The sequence below is a fragment of the Lagopus muta genome, chromosome 14 (genome assembly GCF_023343835.1).
Source record: "Lagopus muta isolate bLagMut1 chromosome 14, bLagMut1 primary, whole genome shotgun sequence".
Classification (NCBI taxonomy): domain Eukaryota; kingdom Metazoa; phylum Chordata; class Aves; order Galliformes; family Phasianidae; genus Lagopus; species Lagopus muta.
In genome coordinates, this window is record NC_064446.1 from 4526616 (window position 1) to 4554266 (window position 27651).

Here is a 27651-nt window from a genome sequence, read left to right on the forward strand (position 1 = left end):
GCAGAGAACATGCACCTCTCTGAACATCAGTCCCAAGCCTCGGAGGCTAGGAGCGAAGTTACCTCTCGTGCTGATCTGCACCATTGCTCATTTCAAGACAAAAAGCCTCACCTTTATCTTCAAATTCTTTCACGATGTCTTTCATCATATCTTGGTAGAACGACTCCCCTCTCTCTGTGAGCGTGACGTCCAAGCAGTTGTAGATTTTCTGGAACTCTTCAGGAAGAAAACAAATAGAAAATACTTTCATTAAATCATACAGTGGAAATTTTAGTAGCATACATATTTACTAACAAACACAGCAAATCCCTAAATATGTTTTCTATCTCTTAGTCAAGCTATCAGAGAAGGACTCAGACCAGACCAAGGAGACAAAGGCTTTAGTTGAACTCCCCCGCAGACAGGCCAGTCCTTTGGCTCATAACCTTTTTCTCTAAACTTGTTATAGCATGGTGGCAGTGACCTCATTAAAAAAAACTAGAGGACGGTGAGAAAAACCACACCATCCACGTGCTGAGCTATGGCTGTGAATGGGGCAGTCACCTTTCCGAGACACGTCACAGATCAGCTCCCACGCTTTAATGAAGTCAGGGTCTTTGCTCTGCAGCAGCACCACACATTGGTAGGCTCGTTTCTTAAATTCCTCCTCTGTGTCAAATCTCCTCTTGGATTCCTATGGTAAAACACACTGCATGAAAGAAGCACCTGGTTTTTCCCTCGAAAAAGAGTAGAACATCCACAACACACTCCCAAAGCACGATCATCTCAGACCACAGGTCCTTTAATCATTCCCCACGTGGACAACTCCAGATACTGTAATTAACTCATTATCCGTGGGTAGGTAATTGCAATCATCTATTACCCGAACCTGCTTCTCGGCTGTTGACATAAATATCACAATTGTTTGCTACAAATACCTTGTAAAAAGCTTGGAGATCCCCAATGGGAGGAGAAACAGTTAAGTAATCTGGAAATTTGTCTTGCAGGTGAGCAATGAGCATTCCAAACTGGGTGCCCCAGTCTCCTAAATGGTTTAACCTTGAAGCAATTAAAGAGCACAACAAAAATGATTTCTCAAAGATATGTCTTAAAACACGAACATTTTAAATACATATATATTCTACATGAAAAAACACACAGTAAGAGAAACCAACAGCAGGTAAGCTCTGCCCCTGCTTCAGGGAAATGAAACTGCTGCCAATCTTGACTCCTAACCTCACTACACTTGCTCAGTTTCCTACCTTGCTGCACATCAAGGACTACTTTTTTATGTGCTCATAAAGAAGATCACTGCCGACTAAAGCACAGCGACAGTTACTGTAGAAACATAGCCAAAGAACCTTATCCCACCCAAAAAGCAACTCTCACCTCAACACATCATAACCTGCAAACTCGAAGAGGCGGCACATACTTTCTCCAATGATGGTGGACCGCAGGTGACCAACATGCATCTCCTTCGCAATGTTAGGGGAGGAGAAATCCAGTATCACCTTACAGATGGTACAAAAGGAAAATATGAATAAAGGCAACAGCCATCCCATGTGTTTCACGTGGATTCTGTTGGGTGGGCAGAGGGAGGTATACCCACGCTGCTGGCAGCACATGACAGCAGAGCAGCCCGTGTAGGACCTCAGAGCACGCTTCAACCCAGGTCTCCACTGCAACTGCCCCAGAGGGTCAGGGATCAGTCACAGACCCATCTGGGAACAACATACCATCCCCAGGGAGCCCTGGAACCTCAACATTTGGTATGTGGGCCCCCATGGTCCCCCCCCGTCCTGAAGTCACATAAACGCCACTGTAATGCCCAGCGGACATGGCCACCCATCCAACAAACCACTTTTGGGTGGAAGGGGCAGGACTTGAAAGCAGCCTGTAGCCTGGCACGTGCTTCATCCATGTGGGTGCAAGATGCCCATCTGCTTACTGCCATCCATACCCTTTTCCTTTTGCCAATAGCTGGTGGTTGAACTCCATTCATTAATAAACTGCTCAGCTGCTTTGATACGAAATCCTTCCGCAGATGGACGTTGATAAAACCTTTAGAGGAGAAAATCAGCAATGAGCATAGGAGCTGCTTAACTGCCACTTTTCCTATTTTTCCCCCTTGGATTTCTCTTTCCTCATACTGAGGACAAGAGCCTATAAGGTTATCTTCACTAAACAAAAATTTATTCCAGCAACAGCAGAACAAAGCTGTCACTAGAAGACAGATTCTGTACCCAGATTAAAAGAGCCTGTTTCACCCAGTCATGCCCTTTACTGCAGCAGAGTCTGCTTGACCACCCACAACTCCTTTTAGCACACTATCACTCAGAGCTGAATTCATAAAAACTTCCTTTATTAGAAAAGAAGTAATCTTATCAGAGTTTGCAGAATGCAAAAAGTAGTCCTACTATCTTTTTTTTTTATTTAATTAATGTCCTAAAATGTAGTTCCATCTGCCGTAATTCATGCTTGTAGGACAAGTGTTTTACTTCTAAGAGTTAATTGCCCAAGCGCCCTGCAGGCCTGTGCCACATTATATTCATCTTTACACTTCTGCCCTAAGGAATATGAGCCCTATTTCTTCCTAAGTCACAGGGACAAAACAGATGCAGCAGTTAGTAACTTCCATGCTCCTGCAGTGCCAAAAGGGCAAGGCCTCCCCTTAGCCCTATAAGCAACAGTAGACATGCCAGGTCTTGAATGAGAAGGACATACAATTCTTCAGTAATTTCATATGATTGTGATCCCATACCTGTGCATTGATACTCAAGGTGTAAAACTGGTCCTTTAGGGGTTAGGACCACACCAACCAGTTTAAAACAGAGGTAGATCTGCTGCTGTGGAAACGTAGGGGCTACGAAGCTCACCAAGCAGCAGCTAATTCATCTCATAACATCAACTGTAAATGAGAAGCGAGTCAAACTCAATTCAGCTCCATCCAGTATAAAATCACCCCTTCAGCTTTCTAACATAAAAGACTGTAACGTGAAGTATCTTACCAGGACCAGCAATTTCAACCTTCTCAATGCATTCGTTCACAGGAATATGCTCTGTTATTTTCTCGGCAATCTCTCTCGGACTAACCTTCTGTTCCCTGGTTTTGAGCAGTATCTGAAAAACAAGAAGAGCCAGTGAAATTCAATCCTCCACAGCATTCCACAAAATCAAACAGAAAATGTAGATACTGCTGTGTTAGAAGAGCCCCACGATCCTTTATCCTCATCACGTAGGCACAAACACACCAAGGAAAACAACTCCAGCACCTTTTAAAGATTAGATCAGCTCTTTCCACACAACAGAAGGCTAATTAGACCCAACACATTCAGCACACCCAAAGGCTGGACGTCAGATGAAAATCTTTCAGGCTATTAAGTGCTTTGGCAGATTCTGATTTCCTTAAACTGACTTTAAACTTTAAAAATCGAAACAGCCAGCACGTCCTTTGCATTACTGCCAAACCTTGTTAACCCATTTCACAGGTATCCTCAGCTGTGCCAGGCCTCCTGTCTGAAGAATTTAAAGTTGTCCCTGAGAGAATCACAGAATCATAGAATGGCCAGGGTTGGAAAGGACCTCTAGGATCATCAAGCTCCAACCTCCCTGCAGTAGGCAGCACCTGCCAACCTCCTCATCTAATACCAGCCCAGGCTGCCCAGGGCCCCATCCAACCTGGAATTGAACACCTCCAGGGACGGGGCATCCACAGCCTCTCTGGGCAGCTGTTCCAGCACCTCACCCCTCTCTCTGTAAAGAACTTCCTCCTGACATCCAACCTAAATCTCCTCTCCTTCAACTTAAAACCATTTCCCCTTATCCTGCTATTATCTACCCTTTGAAAGAGTTGCCTCCCCTCCTGTATATAGGCTCCCTTTAGGTACTGGAAGGCTGCAATGAGGTTACCCCATTGTCTTCTCTTTTCCATGGTTTCTGATTTCTGATTACAAGCTACCAAAACAAAGGGCATTCCATTCTTCCTTAGACTCAACCTGAATCAATAAGTAAGTAATAAAAAGCAGAACCCAAGCTACCAAGGACAATCCTAATGCTGCCTGATTTTCCTTAGAGAACATCAGAAAAACTGCTTGTGAGGCAGCTCTCTTTTTCCCTCCAAACTTCCCACAGAGAGAAGCTGCAGTAACATGACTCAGGTTTCTGTTCTAGGTTATTCCACAATTCACCTGTCCCTTCCCCAGACCTCTCACACAGCTTCTTGCAGATCTTAGAAAAACACCCTTCAGGAGGATGCTGTGAGCTCTCCCCTTGCAAAATGCTTCATTCATTCCTATATTAATGCTACATATTTCCTATATTACTGCAACTACTTGTTTCTGATGCACGGTTTTTCGTTCTTAATGTGGCACGTTTGAAAGCATTCCATCACCCCACTCCTACCAAAGCCAAAAAGAACAATTAGATCTTGGTCAATTTAGAATCTAAGCTTGCTACTGCTGCTACATGCTAACTTGCAGTCTGCTGCAACATGTGACTTCTGCTTAGATGTTAGTCTGCAGTTCAGATCTGCCACACCACTGATTACTGCAAGATGGTTATGGCTTTGAATGGGCAAGAAATGCAAACTTCTGCAGGGATCAAATTATGTTACCCAGAGTGCAAACTTCAGGAAGAACAAATGCAAAACCAGACGCTAAGCATGTTCCACCGGATGACAGGCATGTCCTCTGAATCACTCCAGAAACAGCCACAGCACTCCTATTACTCTAAGGAACAGGCAGAGCTCCTTGCTCAAGCCCCTGGCATTAATATGCTAACAAGTTTAAAGGAAAACAATATGCATTTGTGAGGGCTGTTTCCACATCAGCGCCTGGAAGGGAGAGGCTGCTGTCTGGCACGTAGTGGTTGCCCTCAGTCAGATGATTCCTGCTCCTCTTGTGGTGAGCAATGCTCCAGCTCCAAAGGTAACTGCAGCACGGTCAGATCTCCGACCTAACTCACTGCTCTCACAGAAATGACTGCGCTGCATCCACTGGCTCTGCTGCACTGATTACCCTGCGTGTGTCAGTCAGTACTCCCAAGCCCAGTGTGTCGCCATGCCTGCCAAGGAACAAACCCTACAGCCAAGCCCAGCACAAGGAACATTTACTCACCAGTACTGCTGACAACGGGGAACTGGTCGGACACTGAGTTATGTGAACAATGCTGACACTGAGAAGCCAGGACGGCTCAAGAATTCTAACAGCGACTTAATTGGGGTAAAGCAGCGGTCAGAAAAATGGCAAAGCTCTGAAAGTCTGTGTCGGTGCAGTCACCCAGCGCAGCCCTCTGGCTGCAGCCCAGGCACAGTATGCTAGCAGCGTGCTAACAAGACCAAGGGCAGACATGTATTCAGGAGGCTGTTTCTGCCCTGGCACTGCAGCCCCAGAGCCTGCTGCCTGGCACGTATCGGTGCTGCCCAGGACACAGGCACAGGCACTGCAGAGGGCAGCCTGGGACTGCAGAACTTCATGTGTATTTATCTTAACAACAAAAGTCGCTTCTGTTGAGACCGCTCACTGCAAAACCAAGGATCTCCAGTTACGAAGAGTTTCTCTATTCCCCCAAAAGCAGCAAGGCATTGGAAGTGTGGACACTTCCTTCGTCCAAATGAGGCTGCAGCACCTTGTTCCTCACCTCCTCATTTCACTTCACTACAGTCCCTTCCTACTGAGCAATGCCTGAAGTGCCTCTTACTCTGTCTGGGTCCTCTTTGGCCAACACCTTCTACAAACCAGCAGTGCCCTACTTGTCCAAGCAACACTGCTGGTACTTGCCAGGATTAAAAACCCCACTCCTTCCTTGGCACACACACCACAGGTGTTCTGTGAAGTGCAGCCATTGATACAGCTGCCCAAAAACCTCCATACATATCATAACAAAACAAACACTATTTCTAACTTCTGATCCATATTTCAACAGAAAATACAGAAGTAATTAAGAAGTACTTAATCATAAATAAAGGAATACAAATGATTTAAATCCTACAAACTTGCCAGTTACTCTGTGGCAATGTATAACTCAGATATTCTCAACTCATTACAGTCATCTAAAAAGAGACATAAAGATCTGCTCTGTAAAGGTCAATGCTTTCTCGATGCCATTAGATATTCAGTGAATTCTCATCCCAGAGGGCTGAAACAAGCCTTAATCAGGTTCAATACTGCAACTGTCACCAGGCTGTCTACCATTTTGCTTCTAGCAGGCAACATTCCCACTTTTCTTGTCTTTGCAAGATCCCTCAGATTTACCTGTGTTATGCCCATGGCGCTGTTGCACTGATAATCCCCAAATTTGGGCTGCTGGCTCGGTGTCACCACTAGTGGAGGGTTTTCTAACTCTGGGTAGGCAGCCTGAATGGCAGCTCCAAAGATCTCCTGAAGACGGCTGTTGATATTAATCATGCTTTTCACTGTTTTACTTTGTTCCTCTTGAAGGCTCTGGAAAAACAAAACACAGAAAGCTCAATTCACAGCACATATAGAACAGTCACATCCTGCTTTTCTCCTTGGCTGCCTGGCAAAGCATGACTGAAAGATCCGGCTGACATCTCTAGGTACAAGAGCAACATATACAGCACGGAGATCATGAGACTCAAGAGATACATCTCCCTTTGAATATCACAGCACAGACACTTCCCCTGAACGCAGTGCTGCGTTTTATTTCTCACATCAGTCAGTCAGTGATCCTGGTAAAGCAGCTGGGCTGCAGCTCCATGACCATTTGAGGGAGCACAGCGGGGGCTTACAAACCAACATCCTTCATAAAGTCACGGTTTGTTTAAGGAACCAAGAAACATCTGAAGCACAATCAACAGTTAAGACGTTAGAATGCAGAGTCACACACCACTAACTGCAACAAACTGACATCATTTATTTACTTTCTCTTAATGAGACCAGAACCACGTAATGCACCTTAAATTCTCTATTCCCTTACCTTCTGAAGGAAATTCAACCGATACTTCAGTTTCGCGTTTTCGTCTCGCAAGCCTTCCAAACTTGGGGAGACTCCCAAGCACCCAAAGTTCTTCAGATGCTCAATTTCTGCAGTTAGTGACTTAATCTCGTTTTCCTGAAAAGCAAATGAGATGGACACACAGTGGGTCTTGGAGAAGGGGAACAGCAGGTGGGGAGTGCAGGACTTCAGGTGTAGTCCTGCCTTATAAAGGTAACAACTACAAGCAAGTCAAGTAATTCCAACCATCTGCTGTTTCAAGGTGGTTTCTATTCGTGCCAAAAACATGGGTCAGTGAGGTAGTCATCATCTTACTAGGCTCACAACAGAAGCACGAGAAAGACAACAGGTAAGGCTAAGAGAATACATTCTTAAAAAAAGCATTTCCTCCAGCTTTTCCTTTATAATTTAGCAAAGACATCCAATGCTTCGATTCCAAATTCCCTGAAGCCTCCTTCAGGAGTTCAGCCAGTTCCACCACTTCCAAAGCTGGGCCACATTTTCTCTCCCAGAGGATGAACCCACAACCACGGATGCAACCTGAGCTCACGGGGCAGTGTGAGGCTGGCCTGCAGCGTGTGCTCGCTCCCAGCTCACGGCGTGTTTCCTCCCCTACTGCTGCAGTGGCTTCTTCTCTTAAAACTGCCATGGGAGAAATTTCAGGTGGACTTTTACACTCCAAACAAACAAGCTCCAGCTTTCAGCCGTCCTTCAGGTTTGTGTCCTCCACAGCCCAAGAACTCTTTGCAGGAGCAGCACCCACCGCTCCCCTCTCCCCTCCTGACCTCACAGCCCAGGTGTAATCACACAGCCCAGCAGCCCAATGCTGCTGCAGGGAGCAGCCACTTCCTTCTCCCAGCCCCAAGGAACCCAGCTCTCATAAGCTTCTTCCCTGTTGTCCACCTCTCCTGTAACCTGTTCCACAAGGAGAAGTCAGGGTGCTGCTGGAAACACGTGGCAGCTCTAGGAGGCAGCTCCCCATCCTGACCCCTCATCCGACCAGGCTCTGGGCTATCAACATGCTCACAGCAGGAAGCAGCTCAGGCTATTATCACAGACAAATATGCGGCCAAACCTTACAAAAAGAGCTCGTTTGCTTTTTGCTCTTGGAACAGTTGAAACATTTTTTAATTAAGGAAACAAAATCCGGGTCATCCAATCTTCTGGCCCAGTATCTTCACCTGAACAGCAGCTCCCACAGGTGCCGGCATCACTGCAGATGCTCAAAACTTCAGAGCTGGGCCAAAGTGATCTTAAGATTGCTCCATCCGCATAGCAAGCTGGAAAGCTTTTGAAAAGTTTTGAGGTCATTCTTCATTTGCACTTCAGCTTCAATGCTTCCAGCACACCTCTTCTACAGCCCCAAGGTGTCCTCTGCCACGGGAGAACAAGCTGTGCCCTGCAGTGTTAGATGATGCAGAACCAAAGCTATAGCTCAAGCAGACCTGATTCCAACAGCCGGCTGGTCTTCTGTATCTTATTACTTCTCTTTTGAAACCCAAGTCAGACCCTTTTGCTTTCATACACCTTTCCTCCCACTAATCCAAGAGAAAATATGCTTTCCTTATTTAAAAGTTCTCTTACTACCCTGACTTGGTGGTATTTCATACAACTTACAGATCTGCTCGACAAATTTCCAGACTGAACTTCACATTAAAATAGCTTGAGAGATTTCTTCGCATTATTTCATGGCTGTTTCACTGTAAATTTAAGTAAGCTCTATGGCAACAAGCAACTCGGAGCAATGCTGGAGAAGCAAAACAAACAAACTCACCTACACTCAAAAAACCTAGAATGTACTTTAAGAAAAACACAAAGATGAGGTTCTACTCTCAAGGTCATGTTATCTGTTAAGTCCTGCATCCACCAGCTCTCTGGCTGCCTACCCAAGCATTGCTGCTGCCATATAAATTTCCCCTTTTTCGCTCTTCAGCATCTAATGCAGACGACGAATTGATCTCATTCAGAACCACTGAGCAGAAAGACTGAAAATCAGCTGGTGTTACATCATGTCCCAGAACAGAGGGGATGAGAAGGGCTGAGCCAGCAGCACGACCATCATTAAGATCACCTGAGAAAGTCTTTGCACACACACATTACAAACACCCTTAATGACAACCACCTGCAATAAGCCTGCAAATAAATCTAGCAAATCACCTGTGAATGCTGGGTATTGTTAAACAGACACAAATCCTGAAACCGTCCTAAAAAATCGATTACTACATTAAAGCATGGATATCCCTCCTTTCCCACAGTATATTCTGAGGGAGGGAGGGAGAGAACACAACAGCACTACGCCTCTGATCTGCAAAACAAGTAACTGAGGAAAGGAAGGGAAAAGCTGCTGCTCCAGGAATACAACTCTATCCTCTACTCTACCTGCACAGCCCTGGATGCATCACAACTTGTCAGTAAAGGGTCATACCTGATGACCACCTCACAAGAAGCTGCGGGAATTGCATGAAGCCATGCTGACATCTCCAAGGGCTCTTTGGTCAGCTGAGTACTAGCAATCTTCCCCTCACCTGTAAATACAAAAAAACTATAGCTTTTTCAAAAAGACCAAAATAATCCTTGTATTTTCCGTGAGCGTGTAATTCAGGCTCCACTGAACTATCACTGAACTTGTACACACTTCAGTCTTGGGTACACAGTGTTATTCCGCTGCATTAAAAAAATGAGAAAGCAAATGGCTGACAAAGCGCAGCAGCGTTAGGAACAACTCTCTCCCTTTCCCTTCTCGCCACCTGCACGGTTTTATTGCTCCTCCCGCCTGCCTCACCAGCTGCTGAGCCGGCTCAGCATAGTGGCTGAGCACACTGCTTTCTTTGCACACTCGCTCTCTTGAAGAGCTAATGAACCCTGCTGGCCCCCAGGGGTCTCCGGAGTTGGGACAAGGGCTCAGCCCTGAGACGACTTGCCTCTCAGCAGCTACAAAGGAAAACGCAAGGAGCTGCACACGTTCAGCAACCAGATTTATTATCTCAGCGTTTAACGGAAGTGCTTCTCTTATGTTTAAATTGTGAGCTGAAAACGTACCGCAGCTTTGTCTGAGCGCACGCGTATGGCAGGGAAAACTCACAGCTCGGCTGTGCAGCAATCCCTCACGCCCAGGCACGTTCTGGGGCACCGTGAGCAGCACACCTGCAGAAGGATGCGACGTTTTCCTAAAGCTGTCCGTGTACTCTACTGTTAACGCAAGCAGTGCTAACGCTGACTGGACAGCCTTTCATCTTTACATACAGCCCCTGGTAACAGCTGGCTCCATCCTCCTTCCCCACCACAGCGCTCTAGGGCCACCGCTCCCCTGCGGGAACACCCGGGGCTGCCGCCTCGCCTGGGCCAACCGGGATCCTCCGGCCCCGCGCAGAAGCTGCCCCACTCCGCAGCAGCGCTTTGGCTCTGCTCGTTCCCCAGAAGCACGGCCGTGGCAGCACCAAATACTCCGCCCGCTTTCTTCCTTCGAATACGAAGCCCGCCCCATAGCCCGCGGCTGCACGGTTCTTCCCCCCCCTCCACCCGAGGATCTCCGCGCGCCTTCACCACCCCGGAGAAGCGCCCGGCCGAGCCGCGCTAAGCGCTCCACTCCCGCCCCCACCTGCCGCGCCAGCCGGGCCGCCGCCTGCGCCACGCGTGCCTCCATCCTCCCGCTGCCGGAGCGGGCGGAAGCGGAAACGGCAGCGCCAGAGCGGAAGCGGAAACGCCGACGTGAGAGACAGCGCCCCCGAGCGGAGGGGAGGGCACCGCGGATAGGAGCCGCGGCTGGTCGGGGGATGACGTCACACAGCGCCGGTATGCGGGAGACAAGAGCAGGCGAGGAGCCACGGGTGTGCAGAACGGTTGCTTTATTCGAAAACCCCGCACGGAGCCGGGGGCCGCCACCCTCCGCCCGCGGCTTCAACGGGTGCCGCAGTCCCGCAGTGCACCGCGGCCCGTGGGCTCACGCTTCCCGTGCAGCACCTGCGTGCCTCACACGGCCCTCGGGCCTCGCTCACCGCACGCACGGCCGCCCCGCAGACAGGCAGCTGCTGCCGCACCGTTTCTCCAGTGTTGCCGACTGCCGTCAGGCTGCTAAAACGCTGAGCTGTACAAAAGGTTTAAACAGCGTTATTTATGAATAACAGCACCGGATGCTGCTGCTTTTGTTCTTATTTAAAATTCTATTTCCCAAAAATACATTCCTAAATATACAAACTATACAATCTTGTCACTTGAATGCTGGTTTCTGTGATGATATACGTCAACCTGAAGTCCTTAAAACATCCACGCACTGACAGAAGCTCTAACGTAAAAAGGCCTCGGTACCTTCATATACCACATAAATAACTTCAAAACAAACAAACTGCAGTTGTAGAAGTGTCCCGAAAGCAAATACTTTATGGTGATCACACGTCATCCGCAGAGAGTGTTGGAATGTTTATCCTGGGCCGTGTGAAAAATGCCATTTTCTCTCTAGAAGAAGATGATCACTGTTAGTGCAATAGAGGTCCCGCCAGAAATGTGCATCATCAGCATTAACAAGTAACCCACCATCTGCCACTCTGCCACCACCACCAACAGCAGCACACCCTCTCTCGAGCTACACCTTTTACGCACACACCACAGATCCTTGCAGCTAAACCCACAATACTGATCTAATTAAAGAAAAAAAAAAGCCATTTCAGAAAGGATCATTATTGGCACGATGAGTAATGTTACTTAAGGAAGCAAAGGACTGCTTCCGCATTAAAATAATGATTTGCATGTTTGGTGCCAGGCAGGGAATGATTTGGACTATTTCTAGCTGCTTTGCATTCACACGCAGTGCTGCAGTTAATTCTGACTTCCAGATTGGATTTGAAAATTGAATTGGTTTAGCAGAACAGTTCACTACTTGTACAAAAAACAGCTGTATCAGTACAGTAATCATCCACAAAGAAGGCAGTCCTCACCCCCTTTACCAAATGATCCATGATTACCTGAATGACTGCACTTCCAAAGGCTCCTTCCGACTCTGCCCTCGGAGCCGGTGAACATCCTTGGCAGCAGCTCTCATCATTTTATCAGCTTTGAGCTCGCACTTGTGTTCTGTTTTTTCCACCTAAAAAAAACAGAAGAAAGCTGTTTGTGCTTCCGGGAGGAACTGCTCTATTTGAATAAATCTGTAAATACAGCAGTTTCACCTGCAGGTCTGAATGGTTTGAAAACTGCTCACACTGGAAGCAGAAGCCACAGAAGGTAAATCGAAGGCTTGTCAACCACTGTAACCAGGAGAGCTTTTTGCAAGGTCTTCTTCAAGCCCCTCGCTAAGACTTACAGCTATCATCTATGTCTTCTTTGTATCATGATTCTATCATGATTCTTTCAGTTTATGCAAGAACATGGTCATCTATCTTCCAAGCTCTATCCCAGAGGGCTTTTTTTTTTTTTTTTTTTTTAAATCAACTACATGCTGCGTCATCAGAACTCAAAATATTTCTGCCTGATGCCAGAGGTGCTGTGATAAACTAGGAAAGCTGAGAAGCAGCCCTATGTACTAGGGAAAGGAACTTGTAGATGGAGTAAGGTTAAGTGCTAACCACTGCACACTGCACCCTACTGTAGCTTGGGAGGCTGAACTTTACAGAACAGATGGGATTTGTGAGTTTCCATACTTGCACCTGAACTAAGACAGGAAACCCTTGTGCTGCACGGGTTCAGGAGTAACACAATGCTGCAAGGAAGCTAAAGACAAACTCCAACAAGGTTAGGAGAGAACTCAGCTCAGGGGAGTTCATACATCCATGCTAGACATACGCTAACTAGAAATGATCATCATCTTAACCTCATGATTATCATGCACAAGTTTTATTGAGCCATCATTTCTCTTAGGAGAAGTAGATTTACATGCTATCCTCCTAACCTTTGTATTTGCAGGCAGGCAGGCACAGACTGCAGTCTGCAAACAGAATCTGAGAACAGCAACTTCCATCATCAATAGCTTGCTGATGGAATCGTAAGTACAAGCAAGACACGAGTGACCGCAGTGCTAAGGTTTAATTTCCAGGTTGTCTGAAATCCCATTTCTCAAATCACACTTCTCAAATGTTAAACAAAATCCAAAGGCAGGTATTACTTACTCGTTTTTCTACTAGCCTCAGCAGCAGTCGAAATCTCTCATCATCCTTCACCCACTGCGGTAACTCTTTCTCACCCTGACTTTGAGCTTGTTCTAACTGTTCCTTCAGTTCTCTCAGCACAGAGATCTCCTGAACCAGCCGATCATGCCAGGTTTTTGAAGCCTGCAGGTCCAGCTCCAGGTCCAGTGAAGTGCGAATCAGGCGCTCTGTACCAACAGACTTAATTGAAGGCTGAAAAAAAATTTATGGACAAGAGTGAGAACTACCCAGAGCTCACTGAAGACCCAATAATTTCATGAGACTGTTCTTGTTCTTGCAATACCTCTTAGTTAAAAAAAAAAAATCTGTCCTGAGATCTGAAGCTGTATTCGTTTTACCTTCTTTCCCAGCTCATCACAGCACAAGCACTGAATGCTATTACAACAATAAACACAGCAGACAAATTTTTGCTACTCAACTCTACGATGGGAGATATCAGGAACAATCTTTCTAAAATGATTTCTCTAAGCAAACTCTGAAGTTAAACAATCCTGTCACATTCTGGTATTTCAAGTAAATTATCCTTAAGAAAAGTATCTCACATGCAAAGAAGTTTCCGAATGAAAACACTTGGCAACTGATTTGTGTTTACAAAGCATTCTCCCTTTTAAACAGTTTTCGCTCCTTTTCTTACACATCTGTACTAGACAAAAAGCAAGCAGTGATGCTTTTACCCGTTTCACTCTGACGCTTCGTCTCTCCATTGCATTTCGAACAAAGGGGGTTTTTTTGGATAGCGTTGAACTGTCACTATCACTGCGATTCAGCTGAAAAATGGAAGTGAAAAAACATTTTCCATCAAACATACAAGTATGTACTCACGTTAGCAGCAACATCACAGTGTAAGCTGTGATGTAAGCATAACTTTCAGGTTTCGTAAAGACTGCAGTAGACACTGCCCCCCCAAAAGACTGAAACTTCTGAAGTCAAAGGGGAAGAGAAGAAAGCAGTGTCAGGACTCGGTAAAAAACTGAGACTGTGCAAACACTGGTATCATTCTCTCATTAATGAAAAGCAATATGGTATAGATCCAGGGCTGCATTTTCCTTACCCGACACACATACTGACTTTGTGGTCCCGGTGAAAATGTTTTGGAGCGGATGATGGTGCTACCCCTGACAAACTGAGTTTGTGGTGGATTTGCTGCTCTTTTGTCTTTTGGACGAACTACAGCAGAGGATTGTGCGAGGCTCTCTGTGTTTGTCTCTTTATCCACCTGAAAGACAGATACTGCAGTGTAAAATGCCAGCTCGCCATCTTAGCAGTGACATACCAGGGCTGTCTGGCAGCCACCTGAGATAGATCTCTGCTTTCAGCCCAGAGGCATCGCACTAAAAGCCAGATGCTCTTTAGCCCTTTTCATACAGGGTGTTCTGACACTTCACTCTGAACTCAGCAGCTGCTACATTAACTGTATTGCTCCCTAAGGGCTCTGTGTCCATTGATTGCTGTGCAACACAATTGAGTCCAATGAGCTTTGCCTGTTGGATCCAGCACATCAGTGTGAACCAGCAATTTCGCATACAGAAAGTGAGTTACAATTTTGAAGACCACTCTCTTACCTTTTGTGCATCTGCAGCAAATACAGATATAAATAGCTGTACCTACATGCACAGAGAGCAGATCTAGAGCACATTAATTATGCTTGTGAGAATGTAGTAACACTCAAAACCATATAAGGTCAAAGCCACAGCCACATATTAATGAAAACAGTTTCCATGAATAACAAAAGAAGGCGTGAAAATGCTTATTAACCACGGGGAAAAGTGGTCATGCAGTTATTTAATATTTCAGTTAGGTAAGCATTTAAAAATCAATTATGAGCTTTCAAAAACTGCTGCAGCTCTATAACAGCAACCCAGTCAACTAAGCAGCAGCAATTTCTCCCTTTCAACTGAAACCTTAAATAAAACAAGAGCTCCCTTAGCAGGAGATGAACGGAAAGGAGAAAAATGTTGACATCAGACAACAGAAAATATTCTAATAAAAACAATGATTTTTTTGAGTTTCTAGAAGTCAGAAAATCTTTTGTTAAAAAGAAGAAAAAAGCACAGCTAATAAAATACACAGCCTTATGTGCAATATCACAGGATAGACAATACTGGTTCAGCATAAAGGACTTTGGGGTAGAATTACACTTCACTCTTCACAGGAAGCATCTGGTGCAGACCATTCACACTAGCAATGCCTTGTGGTTGTGTAAGTAAATCAGGTTGCTGCCCAGTGAAATACGAAAATGATTATTTTCAATGCCAATCCGTGAGAGTTTTTGGTAGGAGAAAGTCTGCACAATCAAGCTAACCACACAAACTCATACCTGCTGAAAGTCAGTTTCCCAGTGTAATTTGAGTTTTGGCCATAAACAGAATAAAAATCAAGCACAGGTACCTCTTTACTGCAGAGGGCTGCGTCTTCAGTGTTCATAACCAGTTCTCAATCATTGCCTCACCATGGCTTTTTTTCCCTGAGGGTTTATTCCTTTTCACATTTAAAACTAGAGTGAAGTATGAACACTGCACATGTAAGCACTTAAGAGAAAAGCAAAGGAAGATTTCATCCTCAAGTCTTCGGATGGTGCAATCAAACGGGGGCTGCTCAGAACGCTGCATTAAACAACAGGAAGTTTAACTCAAGCTTTACCTTTACTGCCATTTCCACGTGAGGATGGGAATTCAGACTTTCTTCTGTTTCCCACAGCAATTTTCCAGCACAGAATTCTTCCTCTTCTTCTGCTTCATTTTCACTGATCTCATCCAGTTCTTCCTGCTCAGCAACCTCTTCATCTTGCCTGTTAAGAAGAGCTTCTGTTATTGAACTGGCCTGTTTTGTACAACATTCAGGTGTCCCAGAAGGGGGTTACTTCCCGTAAGCTGCTGAACAGAAACTCATCCCTACAGCAGTCAGTTGCACCTGTTGCCAGTGGTTCTGTAGCAACTGAGATTACACACACTGAAGTTTTATACACAAGAGAATAAGGAAAACTATAGTGAAGCTGCAGTAGAAGACCACTGCAACCAGAACCTTGCATTCACACTGATCTTGCTATAAATGGAGAAAGTTCAGGGTTCAGCCATGTAGTCTGAGCTTAAGATGAGTCCATTTCTCGGGACGCAACTAATCTTAGTTTAAGAAGTGATATTGGAGAAAATGGAAACACTTTTTTAAACATCCTTTTCAGCTCACTTGAACTCTGCTGGCTTCTCAATCAAGTCAATTGGGCTGGCTTGCATTTTTATTTCAAAAGTAAGGCTCCATTAATAGAATTTGAAGCTGAACAGTGTAAGCAACCACCAAAACTAATACTGAAGCAAAACCATCCACCATGCAGCGGAGCTTTCGGAGGTTCACAGTACATTCTACCAAAGAATGAACACGGTGCTATCATAACTATCTCTAAGCTTTAAGCTTTGTTCTAATTTCCCAAGCACTATCTCCATAACAGAAGAAATACAAAATTCACGGCAAGATGGAAGCAGGTTTCCACAGATTGGTATCACCTACTTTTTTTTCTCTGCACGTCAATTTTCAGTCTTGAATCCCCAAATGCTCTGATAATCCCATGATAACGAGACAGTAGAATGCTACCTACCAGCCCTCTCCACTAGTTAAAGTGGTTCTGCTTTCCTCCAGTTTCTTCTCCACAGCTTCCAGTTCAACAGCCGTCTGCTCTAAGAGTGCTGATACAGAGTCCTGAGGAGAGCAAGAGGCTTCTTTTAAAGGTAGCACTCCGACAGCAACACACCCAACCTTTTGGTCAGAACAGCCCTGCCAGCTGTGTAGCAGGAGAAAGTTGTGATCTCTACATCCACACTGCTCAAGCAGCTCAATACATGTCAGCATACAGTCAAAACCACTAAGTATACCTGGTCCAGCTTTTGCCAGTTTTGCTATCTGCACAGCATGTGTGCAACTGCCAGACTGAGCATATTACGTTCATGCTGCATGCCGTGCACACAGAAAGGGTAACTGTGTATTCTCACTTGCCCAGCAAGTTTATTGCAGCAAGGTAATCTGTCTAGTGAGAAGAAAGGCAAAAGCTGACACACTGCTTACATCAGACTGCACACCATAGTCCTCATGCTCCACAAGGTGCAGATTTCAGTAAGCAGCTAGCCTGGGACAAGGGCATATCTGTAATCACTCTACTATTTTGCTGCATTTAGTAACATTCTAAACATAAATACGACAGACTTTGTTTCTTGTCTGTTGTAAAAGTCCTTTCTTCAGCCACCCCAAAAGTACTATTGAGAGGGTTTGTAAGATATTTCTTTGATTTAAGGAGTTCTTACTGTTTTATCAGTGCTGGATATTTCAGAATAAACGTTTCCTTGCTTATTTTTTCTGTTTTGCTTCTGCAGATACTTAGAACTCAGGAGGTTATACCAACGGGTTGATCTCTCTCCAGATCTACAGATTTCAGCAAGGCTAATTTGTGCTCCACCCTATTTAGAGGGAAAAATAGTTTTAGTAAAATACTGAAATGCATTAGTACTATATACCAGTAAGAAGAAAGCAAAAAGTCAGGACTGCCCGAGTTTGGCAAGTTCACCTGAAAGAAAACTTGCCCTGTTTATCCCCATCATTTCAACAGCATGTGAGGAATTGCATTAGTAATGTTTTATGCTTAATTATTTTAACATTGGTTAAGACTTCCAATCCAGATATCAAGTGCCTTACTACAGGTCCTGTGTACAAGTACTAACAGTCTTGCTGCAGCTGGGATAACTTACAGCCACAGCTTCAAAATAAAAAGGAACAGGAGAAGACTCCTTTCAAGAGACCTGCAAGGCTGACAAAAAATATCACTCTTTCAGACTGTGATGTTATAGTTCTTTGTATTCCGTTCTTCACCTGCCTTCCCTTTTTCCCACCTCATATTTAATTAACAAATCTACAACCAAAATAAAGCTGTTCTGCAATTACTTTAATTGGCGTCTGAGCAGACTCCATTTCACTAGCACAGTTCAGCAGACTGCACACTGAGCACACGTCATGCGATTAATGTGGTCCCATCAGGAGCTCAGGTACAGTAAGACATTACATGCTGCCAGACAGGAAACCTCTATTTGGAAAACAGGTCTTTTCCTGACCCCGGATTTGCTTTGCAAAGCAGGTGAAGGAAGAAATGCAGAACCATCATAAAACATGCACTTCCTTGCACCATAGAAGACGCTACAAAACACTTGCAGGAGAAAAAAGAGTTCTGTAACTTAACTTGCTTATATCCCAGTTCGACACACTCTACTTGTGTTCTAGAGTACATTACTCCAGAAGCAGTGGCATTTAAATCAAGTTATCCAGTTAGCACTGAACAAAAGGCTGGTCTAACAAGAAGGGGCTACGTGCCTAGGGAATCACAAGCACTCAGAACAGCGGTTATGTGATTTTTAATAGTGAAGCTCAGGGTTATAAAAAACAAGACTCTGAGAAGTTGCCACAATTCAAAGTTTAAAAGTTTGTTCAATTTAGAAAGGAAAAATCAACACAGAAAATGTACTGAAATAGATGAATACTAACCAAACATTCTTCAAGGCGAGATTTATCTACAGTGCAAACATCAACTCTTAAAGTCTTCTGGCGTAAAGCTGGGTAAGAGATAGAAACCCAAAATACTTCATTGTACATGAGATTGTCTGAAACTTCCAACGGTCTCGTGCGAAACAAGCAGCTTGTGCTTTCCAAACAGGGCAGGACTGCCACGCGAACGTTCCTATTGCAAAAAACATGCTGCAGTCAGTACTGCTGGACAAGTTTGCAGTCATCTCCATTGCAACAGCTCCATAGATCTGTAAGCAAAATTCTTCCTGAGCACGGTGAACATGATTGTCCTATCCTGCTGTTTGGAATATTAGTAAACTGAGGAAAGAAAAGGAACATCTCATCACAAAATCAGAGACAAGGCGGTGTTAGTTGCTGTAGGTTTCATCTCTCTGAATCTTGTGATGGAAGATCATGGGATTGCTTCACACAGTGGTTTACCTCTGCACAGCCTGTCACTAAAGAGAAACTTATATGACTAAATTTAAACTTATATGACACACTAACATGACCCTTTAGTAGAAACAGCAGTGCAAAAATCAATCAAGCTTATGTGAGTTTACTCACTATACAGCTGAATTTAAAAGTTATGCCTTGAATGAGTGTAGTGGAACCTGTGCATTTCCCCATATATGGATGCATCTGTGCACGTTTCCAAGATGAGTTCTGCAGTAGAATGACAGCCCTCTCGTCACTTGACATAGTTGCTCTGGGTGCTGCAAGAGTTAAGAATCTTGCTGGCCAGTGTTAATCCCAGCAAAGTTTGCTCTTGTTAATACAGACCTTTGAGGAGAAAGCTGCATCTTCCAGTTTGAGTACAGGCCTCATAAAGGATGTGACATTATGAAACTCACAAGCATTTCAGAAGGGGTACATTTTTTTGAATTATATATATTATTTATATATATACACACACACATTTTAAAAGCGTGAGCAAAGAATCAACATCTGCTTAGCTCCTACTGGAATCTAATACAAATACATCAAGTATGTTTATTTCACCCACTTACACTTTTTGGTCCTGTTGTAACAGCAGTGCTTGAACATTACTCAGCTGGATAACCAGTATTGCAAATTGCTTATTTTTTTCATCATATCTGAATTGAAAAGACACAAAAAACCCATTAGAGAAAAGTCTGTCACAGATGCCATGAATGAGTGTTCCACTTCTTTCAACAGTACTGGAAAAAGCATTACACGTTTAAGACAAAACTATAATGGGAACATGGCCTGCCTGCAGTTTATAACTACATCAGTTTGCGTTACATGAAATCCTGCTACAAGAACGTGCAGCGTAACTTTAGAGTTCGTAGATACAATGCACTACAGATTTGTTACCACACTGATTTTTTGGGGATCTACTTAATTGCTGTATTGAACTAAAACCTTTTGAAAGGCCTTATATAATCAATCTAATACAAAAAAAAGTTGCATGCAGAAATACTTGATACAAGTACCGCAAAGACATTGTGGGTAACCATTGTTTCACTGTTGATGGCCAAGTCATGGTAATTTTACACTTCTTCTATCTCCTCTACTAATAAATCACCTTCTACTGAATCATTTAAGGACAACACTTCTGTGCCTACCCTCCTATGCCTTACCTGCTTCTTGTGGGATTCAGGTATGGCCAATGGTTACCATTTACCCTCATCAGCTTTTGCCCCCACAAACTGCATACTGAAGGAGACAAAGGGAACCACCAAAATGCTTCCTGCAGTCCAGCAATGTCAGTGCTCCAAATGTTACTTTGTACTGTCATACCACTATCACCAACTGACTTCTAGTGACATGAAAGAAGGCAACTGGGCCAAGGATCTCACAGAGATGAGTGTAATTGTCAATGACAGTACAAAGAGAGTGTTTGTTAATACCAGTGGGATAAGGTAAATATGGTAAGTAAACAGAACAAAGCATAAACTTGAATATTCTTTCTATAGGAAGGAAAATCCAGTAAAATACATAGTGCTTACCTCATTGCAATTTGCACTTTAGCTGTCCCAACTGTTTCTGTATCATCACTGTCAAACACCATCACTTCTGATGCAAACGGTCTAAGAGAAATCAGACAATTAACGGCTTAATTTCCCTCTTATTGAAGGTGCTACCACACAAGCAATAGAAAATCTTTTGCCTTCCATTCAGGAGTTGAGCATATAGACTTTGTAAAACCAGCATCTAGAAGAAAGCCCAATTAAAGAAGTTCAGTCACCCTTAGAGGTATGTATTATGTATTGCAGTCCTTATCAGCAGAAAGTCATATGCCTTCCCCTTTTGCTGCCAAGAAAGCCACATGACAAACTGTGCAAAGAGAAGGCAGGGAGGGCTATTAAAGGGTTCCCTTGACAGGATTTTATTAAAGACAGCTGACTGCCCAACAACAGAAATAAGACTTAACAGTTAAAATCCTATCCTGCACCACAACAGCATTCTCAAGTTTGATTAGATTTAAGTCATTCCTTTGTTTCTTTAACAAATCAAACTTCCCTAGGAACATTAAAAATAACAGAGTACCTTGATAAGTTTTCTTTAAAGTAGCCACCTGCATAGTTTTTCCTCCCAGTTTCTCCTCCAAGCTTTTATGAGCTGTAAGTCCCAACAGCTATATTCACCATCTAACTAGCTGAGAGACTACCCTGTAGCATGTTAAGACAGGATCAAAGTGTCTCCCATATTCCTTGGCAACCTTCTGCATTTCATCCACAGAGGACAAATGTATTGTTCATCCTACGCTCAGTATTTCTTACAGGAATCAAAACAATACTGCAGCCATTACAAAGGTTGCCAAGTCAACAACCCAAACATTAAGTCACGTAAGACATGAATACGCATGGGATGCATTCTCTGCTTCCCCCCCCATTCTCTCTCCTCCCCTCTCTCTAAGAGATAAATATCTGCACAAATCACATACTGAACCCAAAACACCCAGAAACTGCATCACAGCTCAGACAGCTATAAGGTGCTTCTTTGTTCCTCCATAGCATACCAGAGGCCTTTCAGGCTGAGGGCTGTCACTGTCACAGTAGGGCTGGCTGGCAAGAGGGGAGCATTACACCTGCCAGATGGCTCTCTGCTGTCACAGCTCACCGGTGGTTTCAGAAACAGATGAGCTGTTCAAGCAGTTCTCCATGAAGACAGAAGTGAAACCCTTGTTTCCAGCAATGGGATACGCAAGTCATAGTTGTAATCCAGTGCAACCTGCTTACAGTTTTGCTTTTTTCAGAAATATTATAGAGCCTGAGGTCGGGAATCTTAGTCATCTAATCACAAAAAAAAAACCATCCAAGCAGCGTTGCCCCAGCTGAATCCTGTGTGCAATGCTGAATCGTTAGCTTCTTCCTAGAGAAAGATCTGATGTCTACCTTTGCACAGAGGCTTCATACACCCCGCTATCTCCAGCAACAGATTCATCAGACACTGCAGCTGACACACATGCCACCTTCAGCGCTGGCCCTCCGGCTGCATTTACACCTATCAGAAAAGCACAGAAGAAAACCAAAAACAAATGTTAATGATAATGAACTGTCTGGATCAGAAGCAGCTTTTTCCTCATTCTCCCCTTGAATTACATTTTTTTTCCCCACCCCTCTTCAGGTAAACAACAGCACATTTCTGAACACAGACAGCACAAAGACAGGGTGACTTGTGCTCACCATCCAGAGTGGAATTAGTACTTATGGAGAGGGCCAGACTGACTTGGAGGGCACACAGCTTTGAGACAACCAGAGGAACAGCATGTGGCAGCAAGGAGAGCAGGAGTTGCACAGTCAGTGCCCATTTAATACCTGTGTCCTGCAGCAGAGTGCCCACAGATGGAAGCTACGCTGTGCTGGCTGCAGTACCACGGCTGCCCCAAGTACCTCTGGGGGTACGGGGAAAAGAAGTGATGATGCTTCAGAGCATTTGAAAGGCAAGGAGGTATGCAGGACAAGAGGACAATGCGTAGAAGATATAGAGCTTCTAAACTCCAAAAAAAAATTACATCAATAACCGATAAAAGAGCTTCTTCTGCAAGTGAGCCTTGAGCAGGTACTAGCCCTTCTGTCCTACCACCACAGAGAGAAGCAAGGAAGGCAAATACTGGTAAGCGAGCTCTGGCCAGGAAGGGATTATTTGAGGGGTTTATCCTACCTGGAGAGCTTACACCATGTTCAGCCTCAAGGAAGAGGGAAAAGCAAGAAAATACACTCCCATACCCCTTGACCAACTAGGTTAGCATACAAAAGACACAATATAAGTTTGGAAAGATAAGGTTATCTAGATACACATGGGGAGAAAAGTTACAGGACTCGGGTCAGCAGACACAGAAACACACAGAAGGCAGAACAGAAAAGGAGAGAGGTAAAGCAAAAAGTTTTGCATATGGATGTTAAGGAGGTGGTGCTGGTCTCTGGTGTATGGGAACCACAGGGTACACAGAAATGGCACAGAGCTGTGCCCAGGGAGGGTCAGAATGGACACGAGAGAAAATTTCAATGCAGCAAGGGTGGTCAAGCACTGGAATAGGCTTCCTGGAGGAATGGATGTCTCACACCATCAGCATTCAAGAGGCATTTGGACAATGTTCTCATTACTATCCTTTAACATTTGGTTAGCTCTGGAGAGGTCATGCAGTTGGACTCAATGATCTTTGGTACGTTCCTTCTAACAACTATTCTATTCCATTTCTTGTGCTACAAAACAGGGAATGATGCACACTCAAAATTCTGGCAAACTTTGCAGGCAGAACTTCAGCCATAGGTCTGAGAATTGGGTGTGCCAGAGCAGCTAATGAGCACTGTGGCACATCCAGCTCATCCCCCTCCAGCACTGGCAGGGCCCAGAAACATCTGCTCTGTGGGTGAGGACGCACCATGCTGTCACACAGAGAGCAACAAACCCCACAGCAGAGGTGTGAGGACACGCTCCTCCTGTGGGATTTTTGTCTTTCCAAAGAGATTCCTTATGAGGACCCTGAATCAATCTATTGTTTCCATCCTGTGTTTTATTACCAAGCAGATTTTTTTTTTCCCTGCACACAGTTACATAAAGCCCCATAATTAAAAACAGATTTGAAAAGCACCGGTGCAAGAAGTGTGCAAGTTCAACACAGGATTGTAGACTGATAAAAAACTTGTTCCACAATTATCAGTAGATGGTGCTGCAGGTAACATCAATATGTTGCTCATGTGTGCAAGTAATTTGGGCCAACTCATCCTTTTCTGTAGACAGTAGCACCAAAGGATGTTTGTTTTTTTTCCACCCGAAAACGCCCATAGAACTGCTGGACAGAAATCAACATCCAGACCTTTTCCCCAGAGGTCAAACCACACGAGTAAACTTTGCCATCCATAACACAGCAGCTCAATCATTAACAGAAAGTAGTGGAGATGTTTCATGCTGGCACTCAATTCAACCCGTTTGCTCTCACACCATGTGGGAGGGCCCGGCCCCTTGTGCTCCCCACACCCTGACCCTGGGTACGTGAGAGGCCAGGAGTATTTCCTCTTCCTTCCGCACTGCTCTGTGCCCTTTCTTCCCTGGTTCCTCCCCTGCTTTCTAGTTGTTGGATGTTTATGCATTGCTCCCTGAAATGCCAATCCAGGAATCTTTTCATATTAAGCTTCTTTATTAAGAAGAACGCTGCAAATCGGTCTCCACACGCTTAAGCTCTTTTTCTCCTTTGATTACCAGTGCCATTTAATCACTTCAACCCAGAAAGCCTTTGCTTTTGATAACTCCACCTGAGTATCTTGTGGTCAAGGGGAGTGAACGAATCCTCTCAGTTTCCCAACGCACACTTCTGGACACATCTCAGATCTGCAACAGTTTGCAATCACTTCTTTTCCAGCCCCTTTTTGGCTTGCTAGCTTTGCAATTAAGGAAACTTAAGCCTCCCTCTATTGGAGGCCTGTTTTGTTTTTTGCTGTTTTCTGGTGTCTTTTTGGGACACCTTCACCCAGAACAGGAGCCCCTGGCACAGGCTAAAGTGCAGAAAACTGATGGGTAAAGCTGATGGGTACTGAGATGTAGTTGGGGAATCTCAGAAGCAGAGATTCCCTGTCTGATGTTTCAGCTCCCAGCTGCTCTTGAGCTCCAAGATAACTGAAATCCCAAAGGAAAAGGCCTCGGAAGAAACAGGAACTTGTGACAATTTGAACCTGCTGTGTCTTGTTTGGCAAACGTGCATTTAAAATGAAAGCAACTGGCAGAATTCTGACTCATCCTTACCCCAGTAAAAAACAGGGAACAGAGAGCATGCACAAACACCAAAAATATAGTGGGTACACAGACATCAGAATGCTGAAGGGTAAACCTGAATAAAGATGAAGGAGTTTGCTGAAAATGACGCCATGCACCCATCCTTCCCCCCCCTCACATTTCCTGTAAACCACTCAGACACTCAGCACTTTAAGACTCACACATGCACACTAGACCTGGAACTTTTTCATGTAGCTAATTAATGCAAAGTTTGGGTATCTTATTTTAAACTGCATGATTCTGGAGAGATATTAATCAGAAAAGCAAGTTAATGGAAGTTTACTGGCTCTACTCCCTTCTTAATTCACAGGGTGGCTGGTAACACTTGCTATGTTTTTTTCCCCTCAGTTTTTGTATTTAATTCATACAAAAAATTGTAAGTTTTCTTTTCATGCCATTTCCTCTTTCATGGGCTGTCACTGACACAGCATAACAAGAACTTGAAAGTACATGCTTTGCACTGTCCTCATTCCATGCCATTTCCTCAAAGAATGGGACACCACCAAATTCCAAGTTTTGCTATTAGTTTCACCTAAACCACTCAGTTGTCACTCAGGTAGTAGAAGAAACCTTACATTATTAGCCTCAGAAGTGGCAGGGATTTTTTTTTATTTTCCTTTTTAAGAGGAAACAAAAGCAAATCTTTCAAATCCATGCTGTTCAGCTCTTCTTAACAAGAACATGTGAGCATGCTTTTGCCACGAGGCCATGGACTGACCACACAGCTGCAGCCACCTCATTTTGGGTGCTATACCAGACTGCCCACAAAATGCCAGAGGAGTAAAATCTCGTCTCATTATTGCCCTGAAATAAACTACTTATGGTGATTATTTTGTCTGCTGACTGGGTAACAGTAATAATCGCTTAATCTGCTTAACACCTTAGCTTTCACTTCAACAGCCTTGACAAATCTTGAAGAGCTAAAAAGGTTAGAACTAATCAGTGTCCTGTTCTAATAGGAATAATTACTGTTTCCTACTCAAACCCATAATATCTCTTGCTTATAGGAAAATAGTAACTTAAAGGGGAAGCTCTGCACTCATGTCTTTTACCATATTTTAAATAGCACCAGCTTTTCTAATGGCAACCATGACAGAAGGAAGTGATGACATGGTGCTAGTTCCTCTATTCACGTAGGCTTTTTTTATGATCCCGTACAAAACTGAAAAAAACAAACAGCCCTTTCATAACTCTATAGCCAAGGAGTTCACACTGCCTTAAAGCTCTTCTTTGCCACACACACAACTCAAGCTCTTGGAGTTGTTTCCTTTGGGTTTAACCTGACTGCCAAGACACCAGCTTCAGACAGGCCCCAGCTCATGGCATTAACTGCCACTTCCTGCTTCCCCTCCACCACAGCAGGGCCATCACTCTAAAAATGGATGAATATCTCCCAACCACATACGAGCCATATGTATGCACTGGAACATTCACACCCTTTAAATGGCTTATTTTATCATGCTTACAACCTGAACACGTTTTTGTTGCTAAGAGACCACCCCCTCAAAACAGCAGAAACTTGAGCACAGCCTTGACATGCCTGCTCAGCTAACATTAATGAATTCACTGCCACTGATTTACTGGGATCCAGAGTGAGCTGTCATGCATGCTGAAGTGGCAGGGAAGGATTTTGATTATCATTTGTCTGCTGTTAAGCGGAACGGCTTTCCGAGTCATCCTCAGATCTCACCCAAAACATTTTCATCAGTATGGCATTATCTGCCTCCTAATGTCAGACCTAACACAATAGACCACAGTCTGAGTAGTTAAGTGCCTAATTAATCCAGACATCCCACCACTGAAATTTACATTTGTGTATACGTACAAGTCGCTAAAAACAGTCTTCTGGATGAATCATCAAATTACTGGTAATTTTGCACACAAATTAAAATACCAAGCCTTTCTCCCAAGCAGGATGTACAAAGGAATGCACTTTCCAACACAGATCTCGAAATGAGGGACAGCTTTTGCGACACTTGCTTCTTAATGCCTTCTAAACTACATTAAAATAAACCCATACACGTGCACAAAAATGTTCTGTTATCATACCTTGACCTAGATGTTTATCTCCTGCTCTAGGCTCTTCCAGTCTACAGTTGCCACTCCCAATGTTTAGGGTGATTTCTGAGAGATTTGTACTTATCTCTGTATCATCAAAATCCATATGGCTTGAAAAGGCATCACCAGTAAGGAGTGGGTCTATCACCAGTGGAGAGCAAGGTGGGGATGGAGAAGAGAGAGATGACCTTGGAGATAGTGATGTCATGGATTTTGGAGTACCAGACAGCGATCTCAAAGCCTGTATGCGACTGGTGGCATCTGCTTTGTGAGTTTTTGCAACTTCATTTTCATGAATAGTAGTGATACAGCCTGATGGCCGAAATCCAGTGGCTCCTTCCAAGAGCAAGTCAATCTTGTTTTGATAGTCTGAGTCCAGCTGCTCCAACTGCTCCATGTGCTCACAGTAGAGGTCAGTGAAGCTGGCAGAGGTGGATGAATCCTGGCTGGAGGTGGCAAGAGATCCTCTACTAGATGCAAGAGAGCCAGGGCTGCTGCTTGAGGAGAGGGAAAGCATGCTGGCGGAGAGACTGAAGGAGACAAGTCAGAAAACAGTTATATTGTATTTCTTGACTTCTGAAATAGACACTAAAATATCTCCAAGCGCAGTCAGTGCGTTTTGCTTTGTCAGCTCAGGCCATATGCATTAGCTCCATCTACCCCAATCTAGAACCACAGTCTACCCAGTGGAAAAGTTAGGCCACTTTTTAATAAAAAGAGTTCACGCACGTTTCTGAACTCACCA

At 44.3% G+C, this 27651-nt stretch overlaps 2 protein-coding genes across 9 annotated transcripts in view; both read right to left on the reverse strand.

Moving 5' to 3' along the window:
* The window catches only part of RARS1 (arginyl-tRNA synthetase 1), a 49688-nt gene extending 39024 nt beyond the window's left edge, over window positions 1–10664 (reverse strand). For 6 of the 8 annotated variants that reach the window (XM_048960728.1, XM_048960726.1, XM_048960727.1 and 3 more), the window contains exons 1-9: window positions 10532–10664; window positions 6916–7050; window positions 6231–6419; window positions 2988–3099; window positions 1940–2040; window positions 1369–1490; window positions 918–1038; window positions 544–673; window positions 112–216 (exon numbers count right to left, since the gene is read on the reverse strand). In XM_048960728.1, the coding sequence (XP_048816685.1) occupies window positions 112–216; window positions 544–673; window positions 918–1038; window positions 1369–1490; window positions 1940–2040; window positions 2988–3099; window positions 6231–6419; window positions 6916–7050; window positions 10532–10576 (1060 nt within the window). In that variant the 5' untranslated portion in view covers window positions 10577–10664. Of the gene's footprint in view, window positions 1–111; window positions 217–543; window positions 674–917; window positions 1039–1368; window positions 1491–1939; window positions 2041–2987; window positions 3100–6230; window positions 6420–6915; window positions 7051–8114; window positions 9163–9358; window positions 9459–10531 lie in introns of those variants that run through there. The other 2 variants (XM_048960730.1, XM_048960729.1) reach the window with 2 other exon arrangements.
* Window positions 10665–10797: 133 nt separating this feature from the next.
* WWC1 (WW and C2 domain containing 1) overlaps window positions 10798–27651 on the reverse strand; it is a 62159-nt gene continuing 45305 nt past the window's right edge. The window contains exons 11-23 of the mRNA XM_048960713.1: window positions 26898–27436; window positions 21971–22079; window positions 20582–20662; window positions 19619–19705; window positions 18588–18780; window positions 17360–17512; window positions 16660–16760; window positions 15711–15858; window positions 14122–14286; window positions 13745–13837; window positions 13032–13262; window positions 11892–12013; window positions 10798–11385 (exon numbers count right to left, since the gene is read on the reverse strand). Of these exons, the coding sequence (XP_048816670.1) occupies window positions 11319–11385; window positions 11892–12013; window positions 13032–13262; window positions 13745–13837; window positions 14122–14286; window positions 15711–15858; window positions 16660–16760; window positions 17360–17512; window positions 18588–18780; window positions 19619–19705; window positions 20582–20662; window positions 21971–22079; window positions 26898–27436 (2089 nt within the window). The 3' untranslated portion in view covers window positions 10798–11318. The remainder of the gene's footprint in view (window positions 11386–11891; window positions 12014–13031; window positions 13263–13744; window positions 13838–14121; window positions 14287–15710; window positions 15859–16659; window positions 16761–17359; window positions 17513–18587; window positions 18781–19618; window positions 19706–20581; window positions 20663–21970; window positions 22080–26897; window positions 27437–27651) is intronic.